This window comes from Panthera pardus, unplaced genomic scaffold (assembly GCF_024362965.1).
Source record: "Panthera pardus isolate Hobbes unplaced genomic scaffold, ASM2436296v1 HiC_scaffold_16, whole genome shotgun sequence".
NCBI lineage: Eukaryota > Metazoa > Chordata > Mammalia > Carnivora > Felidae > Panthera > Panthera pardus.
The window spans coordinates 142,394,873-142,419,224 of record NW_026526721.1 but is presented as its reverse complement, the minus strand read 5'-3'; the positions used below and the strand labels follow the sequence as shown (position 1 = coordinate 142,419,224).

Below are 24,352 nucleotides of genomic sequence, written 5' to 3'. Positions count from 1 at the left end.
AGTTAATTGCCCCGAAATAGAAGAAGTTTTGATAAATACTGTGGAAAGAAAAGGTATAAGGCACAGTGTTCGTGTTCTGCGAGATAAGGTATAGAAAAGACATTTATAGATGTGACCAGGCAAGACAGGAATCCTGAATGAAGGGTGCAGACAGTAGGTGTGTGGATTTTGACAGGCATAAGGAGGCCACTTTTGGCTCAGATCACAGGGAAGGAGATGGTTCTTGAAGAAATGGGCTGGTTTTCCATCAGTGGAATTGGTGGAAAGGTATTATTGGTGAAATGAGTAGAATAATCAGGTATCTGAAGCAAGGAAAATAACAAGCATTTAAGTAAAATGGTGACCGGATGTTTCTATTGGAAGGAGTGATACATAATACTAGAGGCAATCGGGCAGCGTCTGAAGGCCCGTCTGCAGTTTTGTATGAGCCCATAAGCAACAGGGAATGTTGACATTGCCGAGCAGAAGTGACACAGTCAAATTTTTAGGAAAGTTCTGTGCTTCATCCTGTAGTCTTTCTTCTTTCCGCTCATGCTGGTCAGGCTGCTCAGGTACCTCTCATTTTCTGGAGTACACACAGATGTCCTCTGTCTTGCAGCCTGTAAAAGTCTGTCTGGAATACTCTGAAATACTCTTGGCATCCTGGTCCATGGCCCACCCTGTCTCTCCTTTACTTTCTGCCACAACAAACCCTGGTTCACTCAACTTGCAGCCTCTTCTCGTGCTGGCTTACCCCTCCCCCACCCCACGGGACTCTGACCTTGAAGGCAGAGGTGGGTATCAGGCATGATAGGTGCTATAAGCGAGGTCCACACAGTAACGCCAACCAGGGACGGACTGAACAGCTCTGCCGGGAAGGCTCAGGCGGGTGCTCACCAGGAGGCTGAGCTGAGCCCTGAAAGGTGATCAGGAATCAGTCTGCAGCACATGCCCAGGCATGGAGTGGTCAAACACTACGGTGGTTTCTGGGACAAGTGACCGGTTTAATGCGGCCAGAATGTGGGGCACAGTTTTATATTTCTCTGGCATGTTTTGTTTATTTATTTATTTGTATCATATGGACTTGCAGATTCGTAGTTTATTCTGTGGTGGATTTATTTTTCAGTACTGCATAGCAAATCATTCCAAAACTTAGTTGTTTAAAACAACGATCATTTACTGTGTCTTACCTATTCTGCAGGTCATGAATTCAGAGCAGTTAGCCTGGATGGTTCTGGTTCAGGTTTCTGCCACTGGGTGCCCACTAGCCATGATTCTTTCAACATCAACTGGGGCACCGCTTCCAAGGTGGCTCATTCACATAGCTGGCAATGGGTGCTGTTTGTGGGTGGGAGGCTTCTCTCCACAGGGCTGTTTGTCCTCACAGCATGAGCTGGGGATTCCCCAGAACTACCCCCCTACATGTTGAAAAAAATTTTTAATGTTTATTTATTTTTGAGAGAGAGAGACAGGCAGAGAGAGATGGAGACACAGAATCCAAGCAGGCTCCAGGCTCTGAGCTGTCAGCACAGAGCCTGATGTGGGGCTCAAACCCACAAACTGCGAGATCATGACCTGAGCCGAAGTCGGACATTCAACCAACTCAGCCACCCAGGTGCCCCTAGTTGTTCTTGTTGTTGCTGCTGTTGTTTTTAAGTTAATTTATTTTCAGAGAGAGAGCATACATGCAAGCAGGGGAGGGGCAGAGAGAGAAAGGGAGAGAGAGAATCCCAAGAAGGTTCCGCTCTCTGTGTGCAGAGCCTGACTTGGGGCTCAATCTCCTGGCTGTGAGATCATGACCTGAGCCTAAACCAAGAGTCGGACGCTCAACCAACTGAAACCCCAGGTGCCCTGAGACGAGCAAGTTTGGTTCATGTTGAGCTGCTGTTATAATCAAGGGAGACTGAAAATACATAAATAACTGTAAGATATGACAGGTGGCGTTACAGGCAATGAAGAAAAATAAAACAGCATAAGGCAGAAAGAGTAAATGTTTAAGTCAAAGATGTTTAAATCTTGGAAAACCCCTAAATTTGACTTGGCTATCATGTTAATTATTGTTTTGGGAAAAAACTCATTCCCTTTATCCGGCCTCCAATTACCACTTCCCCCATTTTGTTACTTTGTTTATTCTGTGCTGGATTGTTATCCTCACCGGCTCCGTGCTTCTATTTCTGTAGCTTCCAGCCATTAACTTCGATAGTGCCCAAAATAGCATGACGAAGTCTGAGCCTGCCATCAAGGTGGGTGGACACAGAACCCGAGGTCAGTGGCATGAGTCCACAGAAGCTGTTGAACTTGAAAATTTTAGGTAAGAATCCAGTATCTCCCCTGCCTTCAACAACCTATTCTAATTAGCCCAAAACTTTGTTTGTTTGTCACGGGAGCTAAAATTTACAAGTGTTTCAGAATTTACCATGGGGATTCTTAATAATTTCAGTGTTTAAACCATTCCCAGAAATAGTGTGTAAATAACAGCTTAGTGGCTTTAGGTGGAACCGACAGAGTTTCAGGACACCTTGCTGAGACACCTCTGCCATTTGTTCTATGAGGAAATGGTTCCAAGTTGTTGGCCTGGCTCAGCTGATTCCAGGCTTTGTCTTCAGCGTTTGGTCTGTCCATACCTTGCCAGCAATGAGGAGGCATAAAAGAAGCCGTTGCTCTGAACAGATATGGTGGCTCAGGACTGTGGTTGTCAAAGCGACTGAGGTTTTCAGTTGAAGGGATTACACCTCACCTTTAACATTGAAACTGGCAACCCACATTCATCTGTCCTGTCACCATTTAGACCTGCCAGAAGTTGCACATTCTTGTGGGCCACTCCCCTTCCAGGAGCTGGGTCTCTCGGCTTTACAATGTGCTGAGGTCATCTGGCACTAAGTGCTGTGTAAATAATGAATGGTATGAAATATCAACATGAATATTCTAGAATGATCATTTATTTATTTGACCTAGATTTCTTCTCCCTGTCATTTTATGGCAATGAATTTAATAGTCTACAAAAGGCATACGACAGTAAATGGTTTATATTTAGTGAGGAACACTAAATTCTTTAAAAATGCTTACATATTCAGTCTACTGGTATCCATGTACTAAGAATGCCCTCGCCTGGCTAGGGTAGGGACACGCTGTCCAATGACCAGTGAAAGACTGCAAAGGAAGAACAGTACAAATGACAACATAAGGCTGTAGAACTTGCCTTTGAGGTGATGTGTTCATGTAATTCCAGATTATTGGCTTAGATCTTAAAATTGGTCTATTTTAATATGCACAAAAATAACATATATTTTGTAGCAGTGCCACCATTTTGTGCATTATCTCTTATCCTCTCCCAGTTTTAAAGTGGAATTTATAATTTAAAGTAGTATTTATAACCTCTTTAATGGGTTGTAATATCAGAAAAAAGAAGCCGAAAATGGGATATCTCCAGACTTTGTTAAACACACACACACACACACACACACACACACACACACACCATATGCAAACAATCAACAACCACAGAAACTTGTTTACAGCCTAATGCGGTGTCTAGATAATATGCACCAATCATTCTTTCTCTTTGCATACCCTTTTCCTCCTTCTGAACAAGTTTAGCTATTAAGTGTTTATAGGGAATCCTTTAGTTAAATGGTAAAATGAAATATATATGCTTGATTATAATCTTTATTATTAGCTTTATAATTTAATCCTTTTTTAACAGTGGACATGTGCCTTTAATAATGTGTTAAATCCTGAGAATCCTTCAATATTTGCATGAATATAGATGATCTTTGCCTGCATTGCTAACTTTGAGACAGGCTAAATAATTTTTATTACAAAATGCTTTTCTGTTTGTTTAATCTCAGTATAAACTACAAGAATGAGAGAAACTTCAGTAAACATCCGCAGCATAAACTGTTTCAGGAGATCTTTACAGCCTTGGTGAAAAATAGACTCATATGCAGGTAAGACTGTCGCAGAAAAGACCAACAATTTACACATGAATAGCATATCTTATATATCTTATTTCTAGCATATGGTTTGAAGGAGTTTATGAGATTGGATACAACATCCTTAAAGGATAAAACAGAGCAAATATCATTTAGAAGGAGGCAAATGAATAGGCATTGCAAGTGATCTCATTAAAATCACTCTGATTAAATACTGAATTTTGCCAAATTTTGTGACAGATGAGGTAAAATGGGAAAACACCCATGTTACACTGTTTTTCTTATTTTCCTTACTATGAATTTGGATACTCAGGAGTTTACTGCCAGGGTCCTTATGAAACAGACACTGCGTAACCCCCTGGCCAACATCCTCATGGTACACTTTTTCAGTTGATACAAGGACTGATTAAATGGGCTGCCCCAGCTTTGACCTTGGGGAAAGGATGAATGTGTACCCCCCAGTACAGCCCAATGATGATGTTTCTTCTTGGGACCAAGTTAAATGTTCCCTCTATTGATCTTCATTGCACTTAACACAAGTGCAGTGTTGGAACTATGGGGAGGGTTAGCAAGACCTATTTCTGTCTCACAAACATCAGGCGTCTTCAGTGAGCCATTGACTAGTGCTGGATTGTAGTCAGGACTGAATTTTCTATTCATTCTGGGCTGCTTGAAGTGAGAGCTGGTTATGTTGCTGCTAGTTATGAAGGTGGCTCCCAGCATTGTTACATGGATAGGACCTTGCCTTCTACTCTTCCCTGGAGGCCCAGGCTCTCTCCTGACAAGCAGCGGCTGAAAGGATGCCTATAAAGAACCGTGAATCTTCTGCATCGCTTTGTGACTCGATTGAGATATCTGAATTCTGCCCCAGTGAGATGGGAAAAAATTACTCCTGTTGGAAAATAGAAGAAATATTAAGAATTTAATGTCTTGAGCAAGATAAGACTTTGACTTGGTCCAGTGCAATAGCTGACTTTAAATAGAACAGTATCCCGGTGCGTCCTCCATGATGAATCAGCTACAAAACATGCCTAAGTGGCAGCCTAACAATTTGATCTTTAGAAGGGGCTTATTTGGTATTAAATATTCAAGGGTTGGACAGTGGCTGCCAAATACATTTGTTTAGTTTAAAGCAATCCAGGTTTGGGACTGCATCTATTATGTCTTTGTACCTGATTTAAGCAGAGGATTACAGGACGGGTTCAGATGATACAAAAAGCCTAAAATCTTTATCGTGGCTATGGAATCGGGTCCCTGCTCAGTTCTTGACAGTATACTCAGATTGTTGAAAGATTAATGAACACTACAAAGGCCCTGAAATTGCCCTGAACTGTTTTCTCCCTGAGCTCGAACAGAGTACAACGATGGTTAGTAGCAGAATAATTATGCCTGAAATGGTATTAGGAAATGACATTCTTTAATTCATTGTGAAGACGGCTATCATGGACTGTTCAACGGATGTCTCATAGACCATTTATTGGGTCAGTACTTTGAGGAAGGAAGAATACTTGCAGAATTAAAGATGTGAGAGATGTCACTGTGTCCCCACTCTGAGGGCACTAGATGCAAAATTGTTAGGGAAACTAATTGGGCAAGGGTTGGCATCCAACAGTTGAAAAGATCTTAACAATTCTGAAGTTAAGAGATCTCTTGTCAGGACCTTTTCAAATTCTTAGTGATTAATGAGGCATCTTAGATTGGATGGAATTACTGGCTTGCAACATGAGTAGTCCCTGGAAATCTTCAAACTAGGAAGAGATGATTATAGATCTCTTTGCCTTCATAGTACGAGAAGGAATTTAGGAATGTTGAACATCAAGGGCATCCTTTTATGTCATCCTTTGGCTGCTGATGGATTGTTACGTTCAGTTCTATTCTAAAAGCAAGGTTGGGTCAAAGATGGCTTAAGTGTAAAGGTCTTCCATTGTTCCTCACCCCATATGACCTTGCTAAGATAGTCAGAATTACCTCCCCCCCCCCCCCCCCCTCTAAATTTAGACTTACAGAAGAATTACATCTCAGGGACTTTTCTGGTATAGCTTCCTATCCTATTTCTTTGCCAACATCAGATTTAATGTTGGCTGGAAAGCTTGGATTCAATGCATTTGAATACATTTGTATATCTACTGTGTGCAAGGAAGAGAGGGAATAAGCATTGGGGAAGGAAGAGAGGCTGAAAATACAAAGATGAATAAAACACATGATCCCTTTCTTCTAGGGACTCAGCATCTACTCTGGTCAGCAAAACAATTATCCACTATCCCAATACAAGGGAAAATATGGTGGATATAAACTATTTATATTATTACAACTAAAGACTGGGGGAGATTGAGGGGTGTGGACTTTGGTCTTTGGTCCAATTCAGGCTGTAGACGAGATTGGACACATTCAGGATGTTATGCCATTCAATTTTACCCTGAGGATATAGCTGATTGGAATTTTGTGTCACGTGTGGAGTGTGAGCCCTTCCACGTCTTCTGTCAGTTTATGCCCCAGTGATGCTGTTCTTATTGTTGTTCTATTTCATTCTTCCCCCCTGCAGTCTTCCTCTAAACCATACTTCTAGATACTTCCTTTCTGGGTGCATTTCCCAAGATTGGCCTATGATTACTCCCTTGTTCTCAGAAGTGAAGATTGCGAGGCGGCATCTGAAATGAGATGGGAGTTGTTAATCCAGGGTCAGATAAGGTAACACAGTAAGCACTGCAGACACCTCGTGGTACATCTCAGAGGGCAAATGAAAGAAGCATCCCTGAAGCTGAGGTTACTCCTGGTTACACATGGTCACAAATCTTGACTCATGGCAGAGTACAAAAGCAAATTTTGATCTTCCAACTTTTCATTCAGCCATAATGTCATCTATTGGAGAGTCTAGTTGGAAAATAAATCCACCCCCTTTCCATTTCACCTGCCTGTCCAGGAAAGTACAAAGGGTGCTGGGTATCCAAGACCAGGTTGTTATGAGGTTGCATAGGAAAGAAAAAGTTGTCACAACATTGGCATATCCTCTAATTAACTACTTATAAAATTGACCTCTACTCAAGGATCTCTTCTGTGTATCTGTTCCTCTGAGCTCCCTCTTTGTTGGTCCATTCCTTGCTGATTGCCAGATGATGTGCAGATCCTGTAATACAGTGCAAATATAACATAGTTTTTCTTGTGAAATGAACTTGCAAATGTGGCTAAAGATGTAGAATATCCTGACGATACTAAAAAAATAATTATAGTGCCGAGCTGTTGGAATCTGGCTAATGAGGCGCCAGCATAATTAGACCACTGACAAATTGAAGAAGGGGCATTAACGAGGACAATGACAAGGTGGGACTTCAAAAAAGTGCATTTGGACCACAAAGGTTAGGGGAGGCCTTTAGGAAAAATTGATGACTCTTTCTAATATATTTGCAAAAATGAACCTCTTTATGCTGCCGAAGTCAAAAGTGAATTCAAGGATGTTGGATCATGTTATGTGATTGGTCAGAAAAAGTGTGCCCCAAAATGTCAGCAGAATCCATTTTTGCTTTGTTCTAGTTATTAGGGCAGAGTTGCGGTTATAACTTAAATTTTGTGAAATGTAAAATAAAATATATCTTAGTTTATTTTTTAAGATAAGATTTTCCTTGCAACTTGCTCCCTGCTATTTAATATGTTTGGTGTTATTTTAAAGTGGGTTCACTTAGCTGGTCTCTTCCTGGTATGATTATTCTACAATTGCCAGAATATTGCAACTTTTGAGGAAGTAAGTATATATATACCAGGTTCTGCCATTTCAGTTAAAAGAGAACCACCTGATCCATTTAGCATGACTTTTTTGCTCCAAAAATGCAATCACTTTTCTAATAAGAACAAGTTGGTGTCCTTATTATTTTACATCTCGTTTTCTGAAATATCTACTGTAAATGTGGCATATTTTGGAAATAGATTGCAAAAATCAATCACTTGGATATCCACCAGGTATGAAATTAAAATGTTCTAGCCTTTCCAGGAAAGCACTGCTTGTTCTTGGGCCACATGCAACCACTGGAACAAATTTTAACGTGGCCAAACCAATAAATGACAGCTTCCCATTAGTACATGACCTTCTGAGAGCCAGGCAGTGACTTCCAGATACAGTCTAGAGACCACATTTCCATGGCTAAAATCAGCCAATCCCCAAACACTTGGAGAGCTTTGCTCTGACAGACTGTGCCTTATAAGTTGTATATAATTACTCTCAATTCATCTTTTGTTTTACCTAGTGATTAGTGGACTTTTTCTTCTTTGGAGATCTTGAAGCTAACATGCCTAAAACAGGACTTTTGATTTTTCTTGCTCAACTTGCCCTCCCTCAGCTTTATTCTTCCCCACCTATTGCCTGGTCCAAACTGCCATCATCTCTTACTTGGACAATTGCAGTAAGTTTACTTGGTTCCCTGCTTTGATCCCCAATTCCCTATACTGTTCTCAATACTGCCACCTAAAGGATCCTTTCAAAAATCTGTTGGATCATACTAGTTCTCTGCTTGGAGCCTTTTAGTGGCTTTCCAGAATAAAAATTCCAAAGTCCCTATTCTTATTCTCCAAAGACCTACAGATCTGGCTCCTGCCATCTGTCCGACTTCAGCTCCTAATACCTTGTCTTGGCTCACTTTGCTTCAGCCCGACGGACTTCCTTACTATTGCTTGCACAAACAATCACACTCCTGCTCAGGGACTATATACTTAACTCTTCTGCTGTTCTGACCTAGACTCACTCCTCACTTCACTTGGATGCTAATCTGCCCAGAGAACCCTTCTCTGACTTCCCTAAAATAATATCCCCTGGACTGTCTAAACCCTTAAACTTTCTTGTCCTCCATTATACACCACCTCGTATAAATTTTTATTTGTTTGTTTTTATTATTGCTCTTCTCCCTTTAGAAGGTCAGCTCCATGAACACAAGTCCACGGTTTTGTCCTTTGCCTTACCCTGGGCATGTAACCATGCCTGGCTACCAGTAGGTGATGAGTAAATATTTGAAACCATTCTACCTCTGAAACTTCCATCAACTGTGTAGAAGAAACACATATAGGCAGTCCCTTCTGCTCAATATCTCTCTGACTTTAGGGACTAGCATAACCCATTGGATGGACTTCCGGTTGGGCGCATATTTGGGGCTAAATTTAGTGGGAAACACAAAGAAAGAAGAAAGACCCGCTATGAATACTGGAATAAGCCGGTAAAGATGCGTTGAGTATTCATTTGTAGTTAATTTCTTCACACATACTTTTTTTTTCTTCTAAGTCTTACCACGGCTATTTGGATGTGAATTTTACTTTTCTAACATCTCTCCCCCTCCAAAAAGAATACAGGGCTCTGTTGTATGAATGCGAGATAATGTTTATTTTGAAACAGGCTTGATTGAATTTCTCCACTCTTAAATTTTGAGTCGGAGGTGGAAGTGTTGTTGTTGTTGTTGTTGTTGTTTTGTGTATTAATGGAAGAGGCGGTTTAAATGACACGTCACCATGAAGATGCCGCTTATTCTGAGGGAGAAAGAGAGCGAAGCGTGGTACGAATGAGGACTAGGGTGAACCTCTGGCTTGTGCATCCGTCCCTGGGTTCAGCTGACCTCAGACCATTTGGCTGTCCTGTGTGGTATTTACCTTCCAATACCGCAGCTTCGTGACTGCTTTTTACGTGGAGCTCTCACATCACATACGGGTTTCTTCCACCGTGCAAGACGGTGAAGGCCCTGCGACCACATTTCAGTTGCTGTGTTGCCCGTGCCACTTTTCCTTCCCGTTTTGTACTGAAAGCGGAGCGTGATGCTGAAAGCGATGTGGCAGGTGGTCATGGGCAAAGGCCGTGGGAGCTGATCACGCTGTTCTGTATTAATAGTCCTGTGAAAGAAGTGGCAAAAGTTCAGTCACAAGAGGGGATAAATATTTGCCCGCTCATGAATCCGCTGCTGTGCGGCGGCTATATTGGGACATACCCTCCAGGGAAACGCTGTCTTTGCAGACAGACAGCTTTTTCAGAGCTGCCCCAGAGGACCCCTGGCTGCTGTGCTGAACATTCCTGCTCCCACAGTGTACGTGTTGGAGAGTCACTGTCCCTGCAGTCACCCCCGCCTGTGGGACCTGGAGTGGTGCTGGGGCGGGGAGGGACCCAGGAGTCAGGCCCCAGCTCTGCTCTCCTGTGCAGCCTTGGGCCAGCCTCTGGGTTCCTCCGGGCTGCAGTTGCTGGCTCAATACCATGAGAGCACCCGTCTTTATGGCCTGCCGCTATTATTCTCTGTAATTCTCTGGTTGCACTAAGTCGTGTGTTTCCTAGTCCCCCACCTCTTGGCAAACAGAGATATATATCATCTTACAGAACACGCCATTCCTCTTGAATACCAGGGCTCCATCCCATGTGCTGCGTCCTTGTGGGGGGTTAGGGGCTGGGAGCCAAGGAAGGAACAACTGCTCCTTCAGAGGTCAGCGCTCAGAGAGCAGAAGCCAGAGGACTCAGACACCAGGAATTCTATTTACATTTATAACAGCAGAGGCCAGAATCACGTAGAAATATTAATAGCTTTGGGCTTTAGTCCCAAAATTGCAAAACAAAAAATGCCGTTTGCTTGGAACAGAACCTTTAACTCAGACTTTTCTGGAACTCTTCATTTATTTCTATTCCTTCAATAATAATAAGTTTAAAAAGCCTATCCTGGCATATTTTTTTTTCTTTTTTATAGGGGGGAGGAAATAGGGGAAAAAAAGCTTTTTGTATTTATTTTAATATGAAAAACGTGGCAAACGTCATGACTTTTCCTCATGAAGATTGTATATAGTTAACAGGAAAAATACCAGTGCACACATATTTATAGCTTGAATCACCTCTTGATATGTCTCATGGCTTTTCCTCTTAAATAACGAAAAGCAATCAGCATTAAACCTCATTAGGTTTTTAGCAGCTGTTGCAACTTGATCATTATTTCTTTTAGGTCTTTGGGATGTCGGATCTCTGCACTCCAGTTCAGGCTCCGTGCTATCTTTAGCTGACCCCAGCACCTGAAGGGGAAAGTAGTCATGTGCCCTCTCCCTATTTATAAAGATTAGAGGTATTCTGTCTGAAATAAGAGTCTCAGAATAAGTGTCCCCATAGGTGATTGTTTTAAATTCAAAGCGCATTTCAAATTTGCAGTATTTTCCTCAACGCAGGGAAGTCGGGATGAACGATGGCACGGCCTTGGCTTAACTGTGCCTGGCTGGCGGCACCGGCATGGGTTGAGTCCTGCCTTTATTCTCAGAAACTGAGCTTTGCCTCCGTAGCAAAGGTGTCGCTGTCATGGTGCCTGGGCGAGAGGAGGGCCAGGGTTTGATGGCGGGTGTGGTGGGCAGCTCCTGCCGGGAGCCCTGGTGATGGCGGGGAGAGCAGTTCTCAGCCAGTGATGCTTTTGGGACGTCTTGTTCAGCCTCTGTCTGTAGCCAGGCCTCTGTGGGGTGGGGTGGGGGGTTGGGGGGTGCTCTAACCTATCAGGAGCTCTCAGACATCCCTGGGAATATAAGAACATGGGAAAAGCATATTTGCCAACTTCCTTCTGGAAGGAATAGTGAGGGGTTTGGGGTGGAGCGGAAGGGGGTAGGGTGGGGCGTGACACCTCCAGTGGCAGTGACCGTAGATGTTCGTCCTGCCTTTGAGGAGGGTCGGTCTCGTGCACTCACGTTTGAGATGTGCAGGTTTGGGAGCAGAGCTGAATTTCTCAGGACCGTGGAGGAGATGAAGCTGTATTCTACCACCAATGCTAAGGATTAATATGAGGCAGGCCAGGCAAGGGTTGGCTTGGGACCTCAGCTTAAGCAAATGTTCCACTTGACCGAGGGGCAGACCTTTAAAGTATCCTAACCTTGCTGGATGCATAAGTAACACAGCTGTGGGGGTGGGAGAAGTTATGTGGCTTCTAGTCTGGAACAGCTTTCCTTATCTTCCTCAGTTTTTCTTGGCTAACTATGGAATAACAGACACTCTTTGTTTTAGTGTTTTGTTAACATTTGCACCAAGCACCACTGTCGGGCTAGCTTAGAGGACCGTGTGAGACAGTGTTGCCTGAGAGGGTGCCCGTGCTTGTCTTTGCCCTTCTCCTTCGTGCTCCCCACTCTCCATGGTCTCCCCTGAGATTACATCCTTAGCCATTCACCTGTACACCAACCTTCATCTCAGGGTCTGCTTCTGGGGAAACTGATCCAAGGAAATGCTTTTTCACGGTGTTCCCCAAACTGCCCACCAAAGTGCCCTGGAGGCTACAGAGCACCCCCAGGGTGTCATGGAGTGTTTGAAATTTTCAAGGAGAAGAACGCTATGCAATATCTGTCAGATACAGTGCCAACTGCTCAAGGTGCTGTATGATTTCCATATTAAGATTGGGCTACCTTCCTTTCGATGATGGCGTATGTTTCTGAAGCTGGGTTTTCCATGGTTGTTACGATAAAAAGCAAGTACGAGGTGAAAAGCAGGTGGAAGAGGAGAAGGTGGTGGTATCCAATCTGATCACAAGGCTTGAGAATTTGTTTAGTGTTTACAGGAGCACACACACCATTAGTAAGTAAATGTGCTTAAGAATGAAATAAAAATATTTTTCTTAAAATGTATGCGTATAATTTTTTCAAATGGATTCTAGGTTATTAGGGCATAAGTTCTTGTTAAGTCAAATTTAATTATTGGAACTTTTAGCTATTTCTTTTGGTCAGGCGCTGCCCCTCAGTCAGCAAGGGCAGTACGAACCAAATGATGATGGCAGTTTTTATGCATTTCACGCTAACATGGATTGAGTGTTCAGGTACCAAATAATAGTCCTTGTTGTAGCTTATGCTCGAAATAAACTAATGCTATTCCTTTGTGTGTCCCTTATTGTCCTGCACTGTTTTGTGTTGTTCATGAACTGTCACACTGGCCTCTTCAACACGGGCAAACATGCTTTCTCTTGTTTTCTTCTTTCAGAGAGTGGGTTAATCGAGCCCCATCTATTCACTTTCTGAGAGTATTAATCTGTCTGAGACTACTAATGAGGGATCCATGTTATCAGGTTGGTTGGAAAAAATAAAGGTAGTTTTTACTTGTTATGAAGATGAAGTAAAGATCTGGGATCATGTTAGCTTTTTTTTTTTTTTTTTTTTCCTGTCTCACAACTCAATAGCTTTCAAATTTAGGAGGTATCTCAACTGCTATTTAAAAAGATATGAGAAACAATTTAATAGGGACAAACAAATCTGTATGTTTCTGCTGTATTAACTATGGTATTAAGTGGATGGGACTTCTGGCGTATGTTTAAACCATTGGCAGTTCAGGCCACACCTTTGAGTGTGTTCAAGGCTAAGCAGCTCCCTTGGTCAAAGTCAGCAGTGACAAGTGGGGGCCTTCTCAGGGAGTTCCCGAGGCAGCCCGTGGGAAAGGCAGAGGCTGCAGTTTTAGCAGCTGCTCCAGAGTCCGGGCCCTTGCCCACACCTAAGTTGGAGGTGAGCACGGGACCTGCCGCTGGTCTCCGATGAGGGTTGCGAGGCCGAGAAACTTTCCCCCCTCTCACTAGTTACTGGAGTGTGCTGCTGCCTCTAGTTTAGTGTTTCTTGAATTTTAACGTGCACAGGAATCCACTGGGAATCTTGTAAACACCGATTCTGATTCAGCAGGTACACACTGAGGCCCAAGTCTCTGCGTTTCTGTGAAGCTTCCAGAAGACGCCAATGCCACTGGTCCATGGCCCACACGTTGCACAGCAAGGACTTAGTGCTTTAGCAGTGAGGCTCTAAAAAACAAGCTTCCCTAACATTTCACCCAGACCTTCAAAATTATTTCTTCTAGTATCGGCTGGTAGACAGCTGCTTCCATAAAGCAGCAGTTCTCAAACATCTGTGTGTCAGAAACACATGGATGACCTACAGATCGCTAGGGGCCATCCCCACAGCTGGTCGTTCAGTAGGTTTGGGGAGGGCTGGAAAATCTGCTCTTCTAGTAAGTTCCCAGGTGAAGCTGATGCTTCTTGTCAGGGGACCACAGTTTGAGAACCACTGTTCCAAAGCCTCAAGATCGCTTATTTAGTCATTGTTACTGCTTGCCAATGTTAAATATTTAGAACGTACCTATTCTAAATACGTGCTTCGGTGTTTTCACAGATTTTTTTCCCCCCTAAGAAGCATCTCCTTTACACCCTGTCCTGATGAGCTACTAGGAAGCTCAGACCACTCCAAAGATCTTTTAATTTGGACTTGGTTTTACTGATGAATTGTTTGCGTCGGAATGCGTTTCTCTTCATTACCCCAATAACCATCTTTTCCAACCTTGGCACTTAAAAAAAGCGTTTCGTACTAGTCAGCTACAGAGCCCGCTCTGATTTGAGTCTTCTAGGATTCTTGGTGGTGCCACCTGTTTCCTTTAGACGAATCACCACTTCTTCATTCTGTATTCTAAGCTGGCCTTGTGCTATTATAGTTTAGTGAGCCCTTTGACTGTGTGACTCAGGGCATTGTCCAAATGGCTTTCTGTCCTGGTTGCTCAGAGTTTTTTTGGGAAGACAGCATCCTTTTTTTTTCCCATGACCAGCCGTACAGAACTATGTATTCCATGTATTTCTGAAGGGCCGTTTGCAATTCTGTGTGCAGCGTATGTAATAACAGTGGACCACGTGTTCCATTTTGCCCGGGTCAGTCCCAGTATGTGTTCCTTGTTCCCACTTAATTATTAATAACATCTCCTTTCACTCTCATGAAGGTAGGTTTTTAGCAGGGGCTCTAATTTTCTGACTTATAGAAGTTAGCAAAGTATTTGCCTCAGAGATTTTCTGTTTGTTTAGAAAATTGATGACCGTTGTGTCCTACTCTGCTGATCTCCATCAAAGTATTGCCTTTCTTAGTCTAGTTCTTGATGGATCGGGACAGGGTTGATTGCCCTGCTCTCTCCAGGAAAGAATTCAGTGACCTCATTGTTTATGGGATTTTGTGACTAAACACATATTGAAATGAAGTCCTTCCCCGATTTCTAGTCTTTCCATAGAAGGGTATTCTCTCTGAATATCTCCTCCTGGCACTCTTTCCACAAAGAAGAGCGTGTGCTCAGGCGGTTGTTGAACATCTTGAGTTGCCAAGAATTGTTGGCCGAAGTCACAAAGCTTTGCTGGGGTTTACTGTAATTTATGTCAGTTAATCTCAGCGAGGCTTCATCCTTGCTAGGCATTCCTTTCCTCGCTTGTTGAGTCTGTGCCGCAGGATCCACAGTGGCTGTTCCAAACCCTGTCCGCTTCTCATACTCCGATCCCCTCCTGACCCTGTCATCCTCACCAAATTACAGCATTGTCTGCTTTCTGGGAAAACCAAAGCCATTCCAGTGGGAACTCTCTTATTATCTCTTCTTTGTTGCTTGAAATATTAGGGTTACCTTGAAGCTTTATGTTCTTCTTGTCTCAGAAGAAATATCCCTCCTCCTTGCCAAGGCTTACCCATCTATCTATTCTCTTCATTTCTATGTCAGTGTCTCCCTTTCTATTTTCTATTATTGTAAAAATCTCCTCTCCTGGACCCAGATGTCCCTTCGAATCTTCACCTTCCCTTCATTACTACATTTCTTGAGAGGTCAGGCTATATCTCTTGAACCCACTTCCTCTCTGTCAGAACTGATGGGCTGTATTGCTTTCACACTGAATTCTTGTGAACAGGGTTCTCCCTGGAAGCCATGTTTCAGTCAGCGTCCCTTGATCCAGAGGTTGCAAACTGGTAGCTCAGAGATTGGATCTTGCCTGCCAGAGACTTCAGTATATGCTTAACGGAGACTCCAGCAAGAAAAAAAACTGGAAGGAATGAAAGAGAAGCCATTTTGAAAATATGGAGTGCTTAGGGTTGTTCGCAATTAAAGGGAGACACGTGGTCTGAGGTTTCAAGTATGTTAGGAATCCCAAGCAGGATACAGAGAAATGGCCACCTGGACTTTACTGTGAAGCCGTAGTACATTGCTTACCGAGGATGAAGTGAAAATCTTAAAAGCTCCTAAGTACAATTATCTTAGCAACCACAGTAAAAAGATGGGCAGGCTGAGTGACCTTATCCCAGCACCTGCATTTCTCAACTCCCTTAGCAGCCCACAGGCTTCACCGCATTTTCCGTTTGTCTCCACCGCTCCCAGGAGGCCATAGCTCTTCCTGAGCACTTTGTGTTTTTCTGTATTACTGCTCTTTTTCTTGACCCTGCCTTCCTAAATGTTAACCTTCCCAAAGTTCTTTATTTTTTCAAGTTTATTTATTTTGAGAGAGAGAAAGAGAGAGCGAGCAGGGGAGGGGCAGAAAGAGAGGGAGAGAGATAATCCCAGGTAGGCTCTGTACTATCAGCAAAGAGCCCAACAACGCGGGGCTTGATCCCACGAACTGCGAGATGGTGACCTGAGCCAAAACCAAGAGCCGGAGGCTTAACCGACTGAGCAACACAGGCGCCCCATCCAAAGTTCTTTTCTTTCATCATCTTCTCCCCTATCTCCCATGCTCTTGGCTTCAACTATCGTTGTTGGCATTGTTGTTTTTTTGCTTACAAGTACATACCTCCAGTCTCCAACTTTTCTCTTCATGTAAGTCACAAATTTCCAGGAGTATTTTGGACGGCCATATGGATGACACAATAGTGTAATTGTTCTCAAAGTGCGATTTGGGGACGGCTTATGGATCTCTGAAACCCTTTCAGGGATTCTACCAGGCCAAAAATATCTTAAAAATAATGCCACGGTGTTGTTTGACTTTTCACACTCACTGTCTTACATATATGAGTGGCGTTCTCCAGAGGCTCTGGGATGCGTGAAAATGTCACAGCTCTGATGGCCGATGGAACGTGTGCTTGTCTACTCCTCCTGTGTTTTAAAATGTTCGCACTTTTAACTTGTAATATGATAAGTAGATATACCCCACATAAACAGAACTCTTTGAGGTTCTCAGTAACTTCTAAGAGTGTGAAGGAACACAGAGACCAAAGAGTTTGAGAAGCACTGTGGTGGTGCATTCCACTCAGTAACTTTAAAATGGAGCTCTTTGATCCTTCCTCTCACCTTGAACCTTCAGAAGCAACTCTTAATCCTTTTAATGGCGCTACCTTGCTTCCAGACTCCAAGGTAGGAAACTTTAAAACATCTCTTATATTTTCTTCTTACTTATCCCCTACAAATAGAACCTACCAAGGTTTTCAAGAGTACTGCTATTCCATCTGGAAAGATAAGATGCCAGCACATAGAGGGGCCGAAAATCAAGACCCAGAAATGAGCAGTGTGGAACCACTGTTGAGTTTAAGCAGAGGAGTAAAGTGATCACATTTGTGATTCACTGTTAAGGGCTCACTGCAGTGTGCTCGACATTGATTTGGTTGCTGATTAGGTGTAGGATGAGAGCATCCAACGTCACTGACATTTTCGGCCATTGCAAAAATAGTGGTGCATAACAACATCTATTTTGGTGTTGCACTGTGCTCCCTTTTTAAAGAACATACTCTTTATCTGTATTATATTATTGTATCACTTTTTTAAAAAAAGGAAAACCTCAGGGAATAGAACATGGACATTTGTTCACATACTGCACATTGGACTGCAGGTCAGATTGACTTGGGGACTTTCTCCAGGTCATTGGGTTCAGAAGTACAGAAGCCAGTCTTGTGACTCTGTGGCTTGTGAGCAGGGAGAAAATGCTGAGATCTGACAGGGCACGAGGGAGGTGTTGCTGTCATCCAAGTGTGCGGTCATATTTGCTTCTCCGGTTAGTAGTCAGAACCGTTAAGCCCAGGTATGCGCATGCGTAACTTGTGGTTCTGGTTTGCTGCAGCTGACGCTCTCAGGTTAGAGCAATCCCATTGGTATGACCAAACGAAATATAGGGAGGACCCTGATTCTGTGAGCCATCTCCTAGCCTTGCTCCAGTCTCCATAGGAGCATGGGGGGCCGAAGCGGGGAGTGTTTATTTTGTAAATGAAGGGCAGATTCTTGAGTATGTAACAACAACATTCCCAGAGAGTGACAGACCCTCTCTCTCTTTCCTATACGTCATAACAGTGCTTCTCCAATGGTGATCCACGGGAGTTAATACATATTCAGTGAAAAGAAGTGTGCTTCAATTAATGATGTTTGGGAAAAACTGCACTCAGTTCTCCCATTGGAGGCTTATAATGCATGGCGGGATGTTCAAAGCTCTGAGGGGCCCTATGATAAAACCAATTGTCAAACTCTGTTTAAAGTATTATTTTACGAGCTAATTTGAATTTGGCCATGAAATTATTACTATTTTTTAAATAGAATGTCTAATGCTACCCACTGCACAGAATAAAAGGGTTATTCCCAGAACAGAGTTTGGGACTTAGTCCCAAATTGTTAATACTAATTATTGGATTGATATGTTACTTGTCAAGGTAAAAACTTAAAAACGACCATGACCATGACCAATCATTTAAACATTATTCTCTCCCGTGGTGTCTTCTCACTTCCAAGCCTCGAATTTAAATCTCCTTCAAGTCAACAACTCCCAGATTTTAATCTTTTGCTCTCACGTCATTTCCCATGGTCTTTTGTACTTTTCTCAAGTGAATATCCCAGCAGTAGCTCAGTATGTCCCAAATCGAGTCTTCTCTGACCTAGACTAGACTCTTCCCGTCTCCTTCCTTATGTCTGTTAGTATCTGCCACCCCTTAGTCCCCAGGCTCAAATAGGTGCTGTCTTCTACTTTGTCCCCTTTCTTCTAGCATGTCTTCGTGTTTACTTGATGACACGACTTCACAGACTATCTCTGCCTCTCCATTCTCCTTCCCACTGTCACCGCCAACCAACTGGGCTTCTAGGTGGCATTCTTTCCCTTTCTGGTTCATTCAAAAACCAGAAGGAAGTCCCCACAGCTGATTTCTTTCTTTCTTTCTTTTTTTTTTCGTCAGAGAGCATGAGCTGGGGAGGGGCACAGAGAGAAGGGGACAGAGGATCTGTAGCGGGCTCTGTGCTGACAGGCTGATAGCAGCAGGTCCGATGCGGGGCTCAAACTCATGAACCATGAGATCATGACTTGAGCCGAAGTTGGACGCTCAACCAACTGAGCCACCCAGGTGCCCCCTCACAGCTGATTCTAATCATCCCTTGTTCACACATTTTCGTCAGATGTCATGGCCCTCATGACAGAGGTCACATTCAGGCTCACATCTAAGCCCTCCCACAGTTTGGTCCCACCTGGCTTTCCTGACATTATTCCCAGTAATGCCCTTCATGGAATCACGGAAGTGCTTCTCCTGATGTTCTTTCTGCACAACTTCCATGCGCCTTTGGACCTACTGTGCAAATCTCCCTGGTTTTCCCCAATTTCTTCTCAGCAACTCTATCCATCCTTCTATGCCCTTTCAGGGGCTACCATCCTTAAGACATTTTCCTTAGTCCTCCCGGCAGGATATTATGTGTTCCTCCTGGAGCATCATAGCACTTCATGTATAAGTGTTTTATAACGCTTTCCAAATTCTGTCTTGAGTGCCAGTTACTTGTATATCTAGCATATGCTTGCCTAAAGCTCAGTGCAGCAGGCCTCGGTCATCTTCACTGCATATTTGTGTCCCCTTCAGAGCCTAACACAGGGCTTTTATGTAATAAGAATGAAAAAAAATTGTTGAACAAACATAAGGAGTTTTATGTGTTATTTTTACATGTATAAAATATTCTGCCATAACTAGGAATAATGTGTACAATATTCTGTTTTTTAATTGCAGCTCTTCTACAGTAAAAACAATGATGAAAATTCAAATTAGTAGGCAGTCACAGAACTACTTTTTTTTTTTTTTTCTTAGAGAAAGAGAAAGAGAGGGCACATGAGTGGGGGAGGGACAGAAGGGAGAAGGAGAGGGACAATCTTAAGCAGGCTCGATGTTCAGTGTGGAGCCCAGTGTGGGGCTCGAATCGACAACCCTGGGATTATGACCTGAGCCAAAATCAAGAGGTGGTTGCTCAACCAGCTGAGCCACCCAGGCACCCCACAAAACTATTTTAAATTGAGTTATAAGTGTGGCTTCATAGTTAATTGAAACATGGGTATGTTTAGTGTTTCCAAATTCACTTCACATTGAATAAGGAAACCTTGACAAGGAGGCCTGAAGAATCTGAGCCTTTTGTTCAGCCTGCCCACTCAGTTGGCTTCATGGTGGAACTAGATTGTTCTTCCCCACACTTGAGCACTCATCACCATGCACGTCCAACAGAACTGCAATGATGGCTAATATTTGTATTTCAAACGACTTCCTTGTATGCATGTTAAGGAAAGAGATGCCAGTATAAATAAACAGGTTAGGGCCACTTGAAACACATTTGCCTGAAGATGAATGTCTATATGGATGATAGGAAAGCATTTGCTGTTAGTAGAGTTCCAAGCTGGCCCTTCTCACACCTGCAGCCTCACACCCCGGTCTCCCCCAATTACCACTTTTAGAATAGTTTCATGAAATGCCTTCTCACTGGGAATTGGATTTAAAGACCTGCATCAGGAGACACTTACGATGATTATGCTTACCTTTGTTTAGAGTCAGGGTTTAATAAGGCCATTATCCTCTCCATTTTAAGGAGGAGTCCCATAGAGCAGTGCTTGCCAACTTTTACTGTTTGTGGATTACCTGGGAATCTGTGGAGATTCAGAGTGTAATTCAGCAGGAGATTCTATACTCCTTACTAGCTCCTCTGTAAGGCTGATGCTGCTGTCTGTGGACCACACTAGGCAGAGGCCCACAGGAAGGTCCTGGGAACTTGGTGATGCTGGATTCCATTCCTATCCAGGCTGGTCACTTAGGCAAAGTGGCTTACCTTTCTGGGTCTTGGTTGTCCTAATCTGCAATGTGAGGAGGGTGAAGGGAACGATATCTAACAGTCCTTTCCAGCTGTAATATTTTATGATGACATGAGAGGAAATAGAAAGAATGAGGAGTCAGGCTGAAGGTCTTATTAAGAGTTTGTCTTAAATGTGGTGCAAATAGCAAACATTGAGTTTATGTTAGAATGTGGACCTTCAAAAAATAATTATGTCTCATGATTTAATCAAGAAATTGCATGTAAAATAACCTTGCCCTCCACCCTCATCTTTTGTGTATGTTCTGTTGTTTTGTTTTATTAGGAGATACTCCATAGCTTGGGCGGGATTGAAAACCTAGCGCAGGTAAGATTCCTTTGTGGTGGCTCGTCTTGCCTTTCCATTTCACGCCATGGCTCGGGGCGAGGATTACGTAGGTGTGTGACAGCAGATGGCTTTCCTACCTTAGGCTGCCGGCCAAGGGGAGGAGCAGGCAGGGTGGATAAGTGTGCGTATGGCAGGATACTCACAGAGCAGGAAGGGACCCATGACATTTTGTTCCAGGTGATTTTACCCAGCCTGCCGAAACAAGAAAGTTCTATAAAAGGTCACATGCCTTTAATTAGTAATGAAAAGAAATAGGTGTTGGCTGGCAGGACCAAATCCTCAGCATTGCACATACCAGATGAGGGGAGAAGATATTGGTTATGAAGATGCTTATCATTTTTCCACAAAAAAAGAATTCTCGTGCTCACTGAAATATTTCCAAATACATGACAATGTGAGGAATGGTTTTAACTTCACTTAGTTTTCTGCTTTTGTAGCTACTGGGGGAAGGCGAACAGGTAACTGTATATGTTGAGCCAGTTAAATGTTTGGGTTTATTAGTATGATAAAACAAAATTTTCTAGGCAGGGCATTGGGTTGGAACAGCCCATTCTCCTAAAACCTATGGCATGTACAGAAAGAATGATTTTCATAATAAACCAATGGCCCTGCAAACTCATTCCATATTAATGGAAGATTAAATTTAATGGCAGTTTAATGCTAAACCTATCTTATTTTATTATATTTTCATTCCTGGGAAATTGCTACATCATGTCTAGTTTTTATTTTTAAGATTTGTCTTTTAATTGGCTGGGGGCTTACCTCATTTAATGGCATAGTCTTTCATAAAATCATATTCTAAAGGATCCTCTTATCCACCTTCATTTCCCTTGTAATATTAGAAATCTATGTGTGTTACTCTGAGCCTATTTCTTATTATAATCAATTATCTACAGTGAGGGATTATCAGACTACCCCCTACCCATTTTATTCTGATTATTGGTATATGGGGTATGACGGTTGTGTGTGTGTGTGTGTGTGTGTATACATATACATACATATACATATACATATACATATACATATACATATACATATACATGCATATGTATGGTATTTGGAGGCAAATTACACCATGAACTTAGTTACGAGTCATTTGAGGACTTTTGAGAGTTTACATAATCTTTCCATGGTCCCTCCCTGAAATTCAGGGCATGCAAGAGAAGGTGAAGAATCTAGAAACTCAAGCTACCTTTTGCCCTTAAGTGAACCTGTCCCAGGGACCCGAGTATTATTTGGTGTATCTGTTGTGCCATCTACAGCTCATTTTCAGAAGTACACATCTTGTCCTTCATCTGCTCTCTTGTTGGTTTGGTCCCTCCTGCAGTACATGGAGATCGTGGCCAATGAGTACCTCGGCTATGGGGAAGACCAGCACAGTGTGGACAAGCTGGTCAATATGACATGTAAGTGTTGTCGCAGGGACACAGCAACTTTCCTGATTTGCTAGAATGAGCAGGATGGTCTTTTCAGCAGGAAAAAGGGTACTTGGAATGCTCATGAGTCTACCCATCCACAGTCATGGTATTGAGAGTCCATGTCAATAGTTCTATTTAGTGGCAAAATATACCCAGAAGGAAAACTTCAGATCACAACTCTTACCTTGAAAAGCCCAGTTTCGGGTGGAAGATTTTCAGTGAGTACAGGCCTACATTAATGCAACAGAGACTTCCGTAATGGCAGATTTGGGTAAAAATATTTTTTGCTTTCTTTGATGTCTATTAAAATGTCATAGGCTATTCAGTTTTCATCTATAAAATTGGGTTAATACTAATAATACCTACCTCATAAAATTTAAAACATCGTGCACATAAAAAAAGAAAGAAAAAGACCCTGCTGTAATGATGATAATGTGAAATCATTGGTCTGTGGGTGTGGCACTCAATCTTCTCTCTTTGGAAGGCCCCACCTTCCATCCTCTCCAGGTTTGACGATCTGCAGGCCCCCTGTTGTTGTTGGGTGCTGGCCCATTTTCTTTGTGTGAATGGTCTAATTTACAGTGTTTGTTTCCACGGCAGCACACTGATTCTCAGTTAAAGGGAGAAGAGAGTGTGTCACAAGCCCTCGGCACCAGGAAGTTTCTTTGAGAACAGCTGTTCTCTTCAGCTGGGGAACCTTGCTGTGGCCATCACCTTCACTGGCCTCCCCCCTCCTCTTTATACTTGAAATCTTTATAGGGGGGAATCTTTGAAGAGTAGGTTTCACTTTGAACTTTTAGAGGACCCTGTTGAGGACCTTAAGGGGAAGGAGATGTTTGCCTTTTTTGTTGTCTCCATATTTATTGTTATAATACTAAGATATAATAATTATTAGTTGAGCTTCAGAGGTAATTCTCAGAATTCAAAAGAAAAGAAACCAAAAAACTCTGTTCCTTCTCCCTCCATTGTTTCTTTTGTGTTATCTGTCTTCCCATTTGCCCTTTCTCTGCTTGCCCTTCCGGTAATTCAGACCTGAGTTTCTATGAATACTGCTGCCTTTAAGCACCGAATCCCTCTTTCAGCTATTTCCTTTCTTTATAGATATTTTTCAAAAACTTGCTGCTGTCAAAGACCAAAGAGAATGGGTCACCACAAGTGGAGCCCACAAGGTGAGCAGTCCCAGAAGGAGTGAACACTTCAGCTCCATATGTCAGTGGATTGCTGCTGAATTTGAGAGCCCCATGATCAAGTTTCTTATAATTATAGTTCACAAAATCTACCCTAGAATTGTACATCTCTGCCAACCCTTTTATATTCTTTATTAGCCTAAGGAGCATATATGGAAATAACAAGCAGGTTTCCTGAAACTCTTTTTTTTCTTTTTCCTATGCCACTTAAGAACAACCAAGTTCATTGTTTTATTTAAATGTTGCTTGAGAAACCCTGGCTATATATATATATATATATATATATATAAACTTACCCTAGGTGTGTGTTAACAAGTGAACAAATAAAGCGTACGTACACATCTAAATACATTCCATATGGCACATGGGGTTATATTTGTTTGAACCGTATGAAATTGTCATGTCTATATGCCAATTTCATATGGTTCAACTTTATAATCAGATGGCATAGTATTACAGGCATCTGGATCGAATATGCATTTCAAGATAAATGAATGCAGGTTTAATTAAAACAGACTAAATTTATATTTATAGTAAAACTGTTTAGGTGGGAGCTGCCTACAGCCAAGTTCTAATAATCTGTTGAGTTGTCATATCCCAGGAGGTTACTTCCTAGCATGTACCAGAGCAAGGTTGCCTAAAATGTGTTCACACATGCTGCCCATATTGTAGGAGATGATTCTGGGTGATATACAAGTCAA

General features: G+C 42.6%; 1 protein-coding gene across 15 annotated transcripts in view; it reads left to right on the top strand.

Moving 5' to 3' along the window:
• NEK10 (NIMA related kinase 10) overlaps window positions 1-24,352 on the top strand; it is a 222,831-nt gene that overhangs the window by 20,764 nt on the left and 177,715 nt on the right. For 11 of the 15 annotated variants that reach the window (XR_008422616.1, XM_053903873.1, XM_053903876.1 and 8 more), the window contains 6 exons: window positions 2,160-2,290; window positions 3,828-3,926; window positions 12,850-12,934; window positions 20,984-21,025; window positions 22,374-22,452; window positions 23,566-23,633. Coding sequence is in view for 14 of the 15 variants with exons in the window: in XM_053903873.1 (XP_053759848.1) it covers window positions 2,160-2,290; window positions 3,828-3,926; window positions 12,850-12,934; window positions 20,984-21,025; window positions 22,374-22,452; window positions 23,566-23,633 (504 nt within the window). In the remaining variant the exon portion in view is untranslated. Of the gene's footprint in view, window positions 1-2,159; window positions 2,291-3,827; window positions 3,927-10,855; window positions 10,973-12,849; window positions 12,935-20,983; window positions 21,026-22,373; window positions 22,453-23,565; window positions 23,634-24,352 lie in introns of those variants that run through there. The other 4 variants (XM_053903880.1, XM_053903883.1, XM_019422901.2 and 1 more) reach the window with 4 other exon arrangements.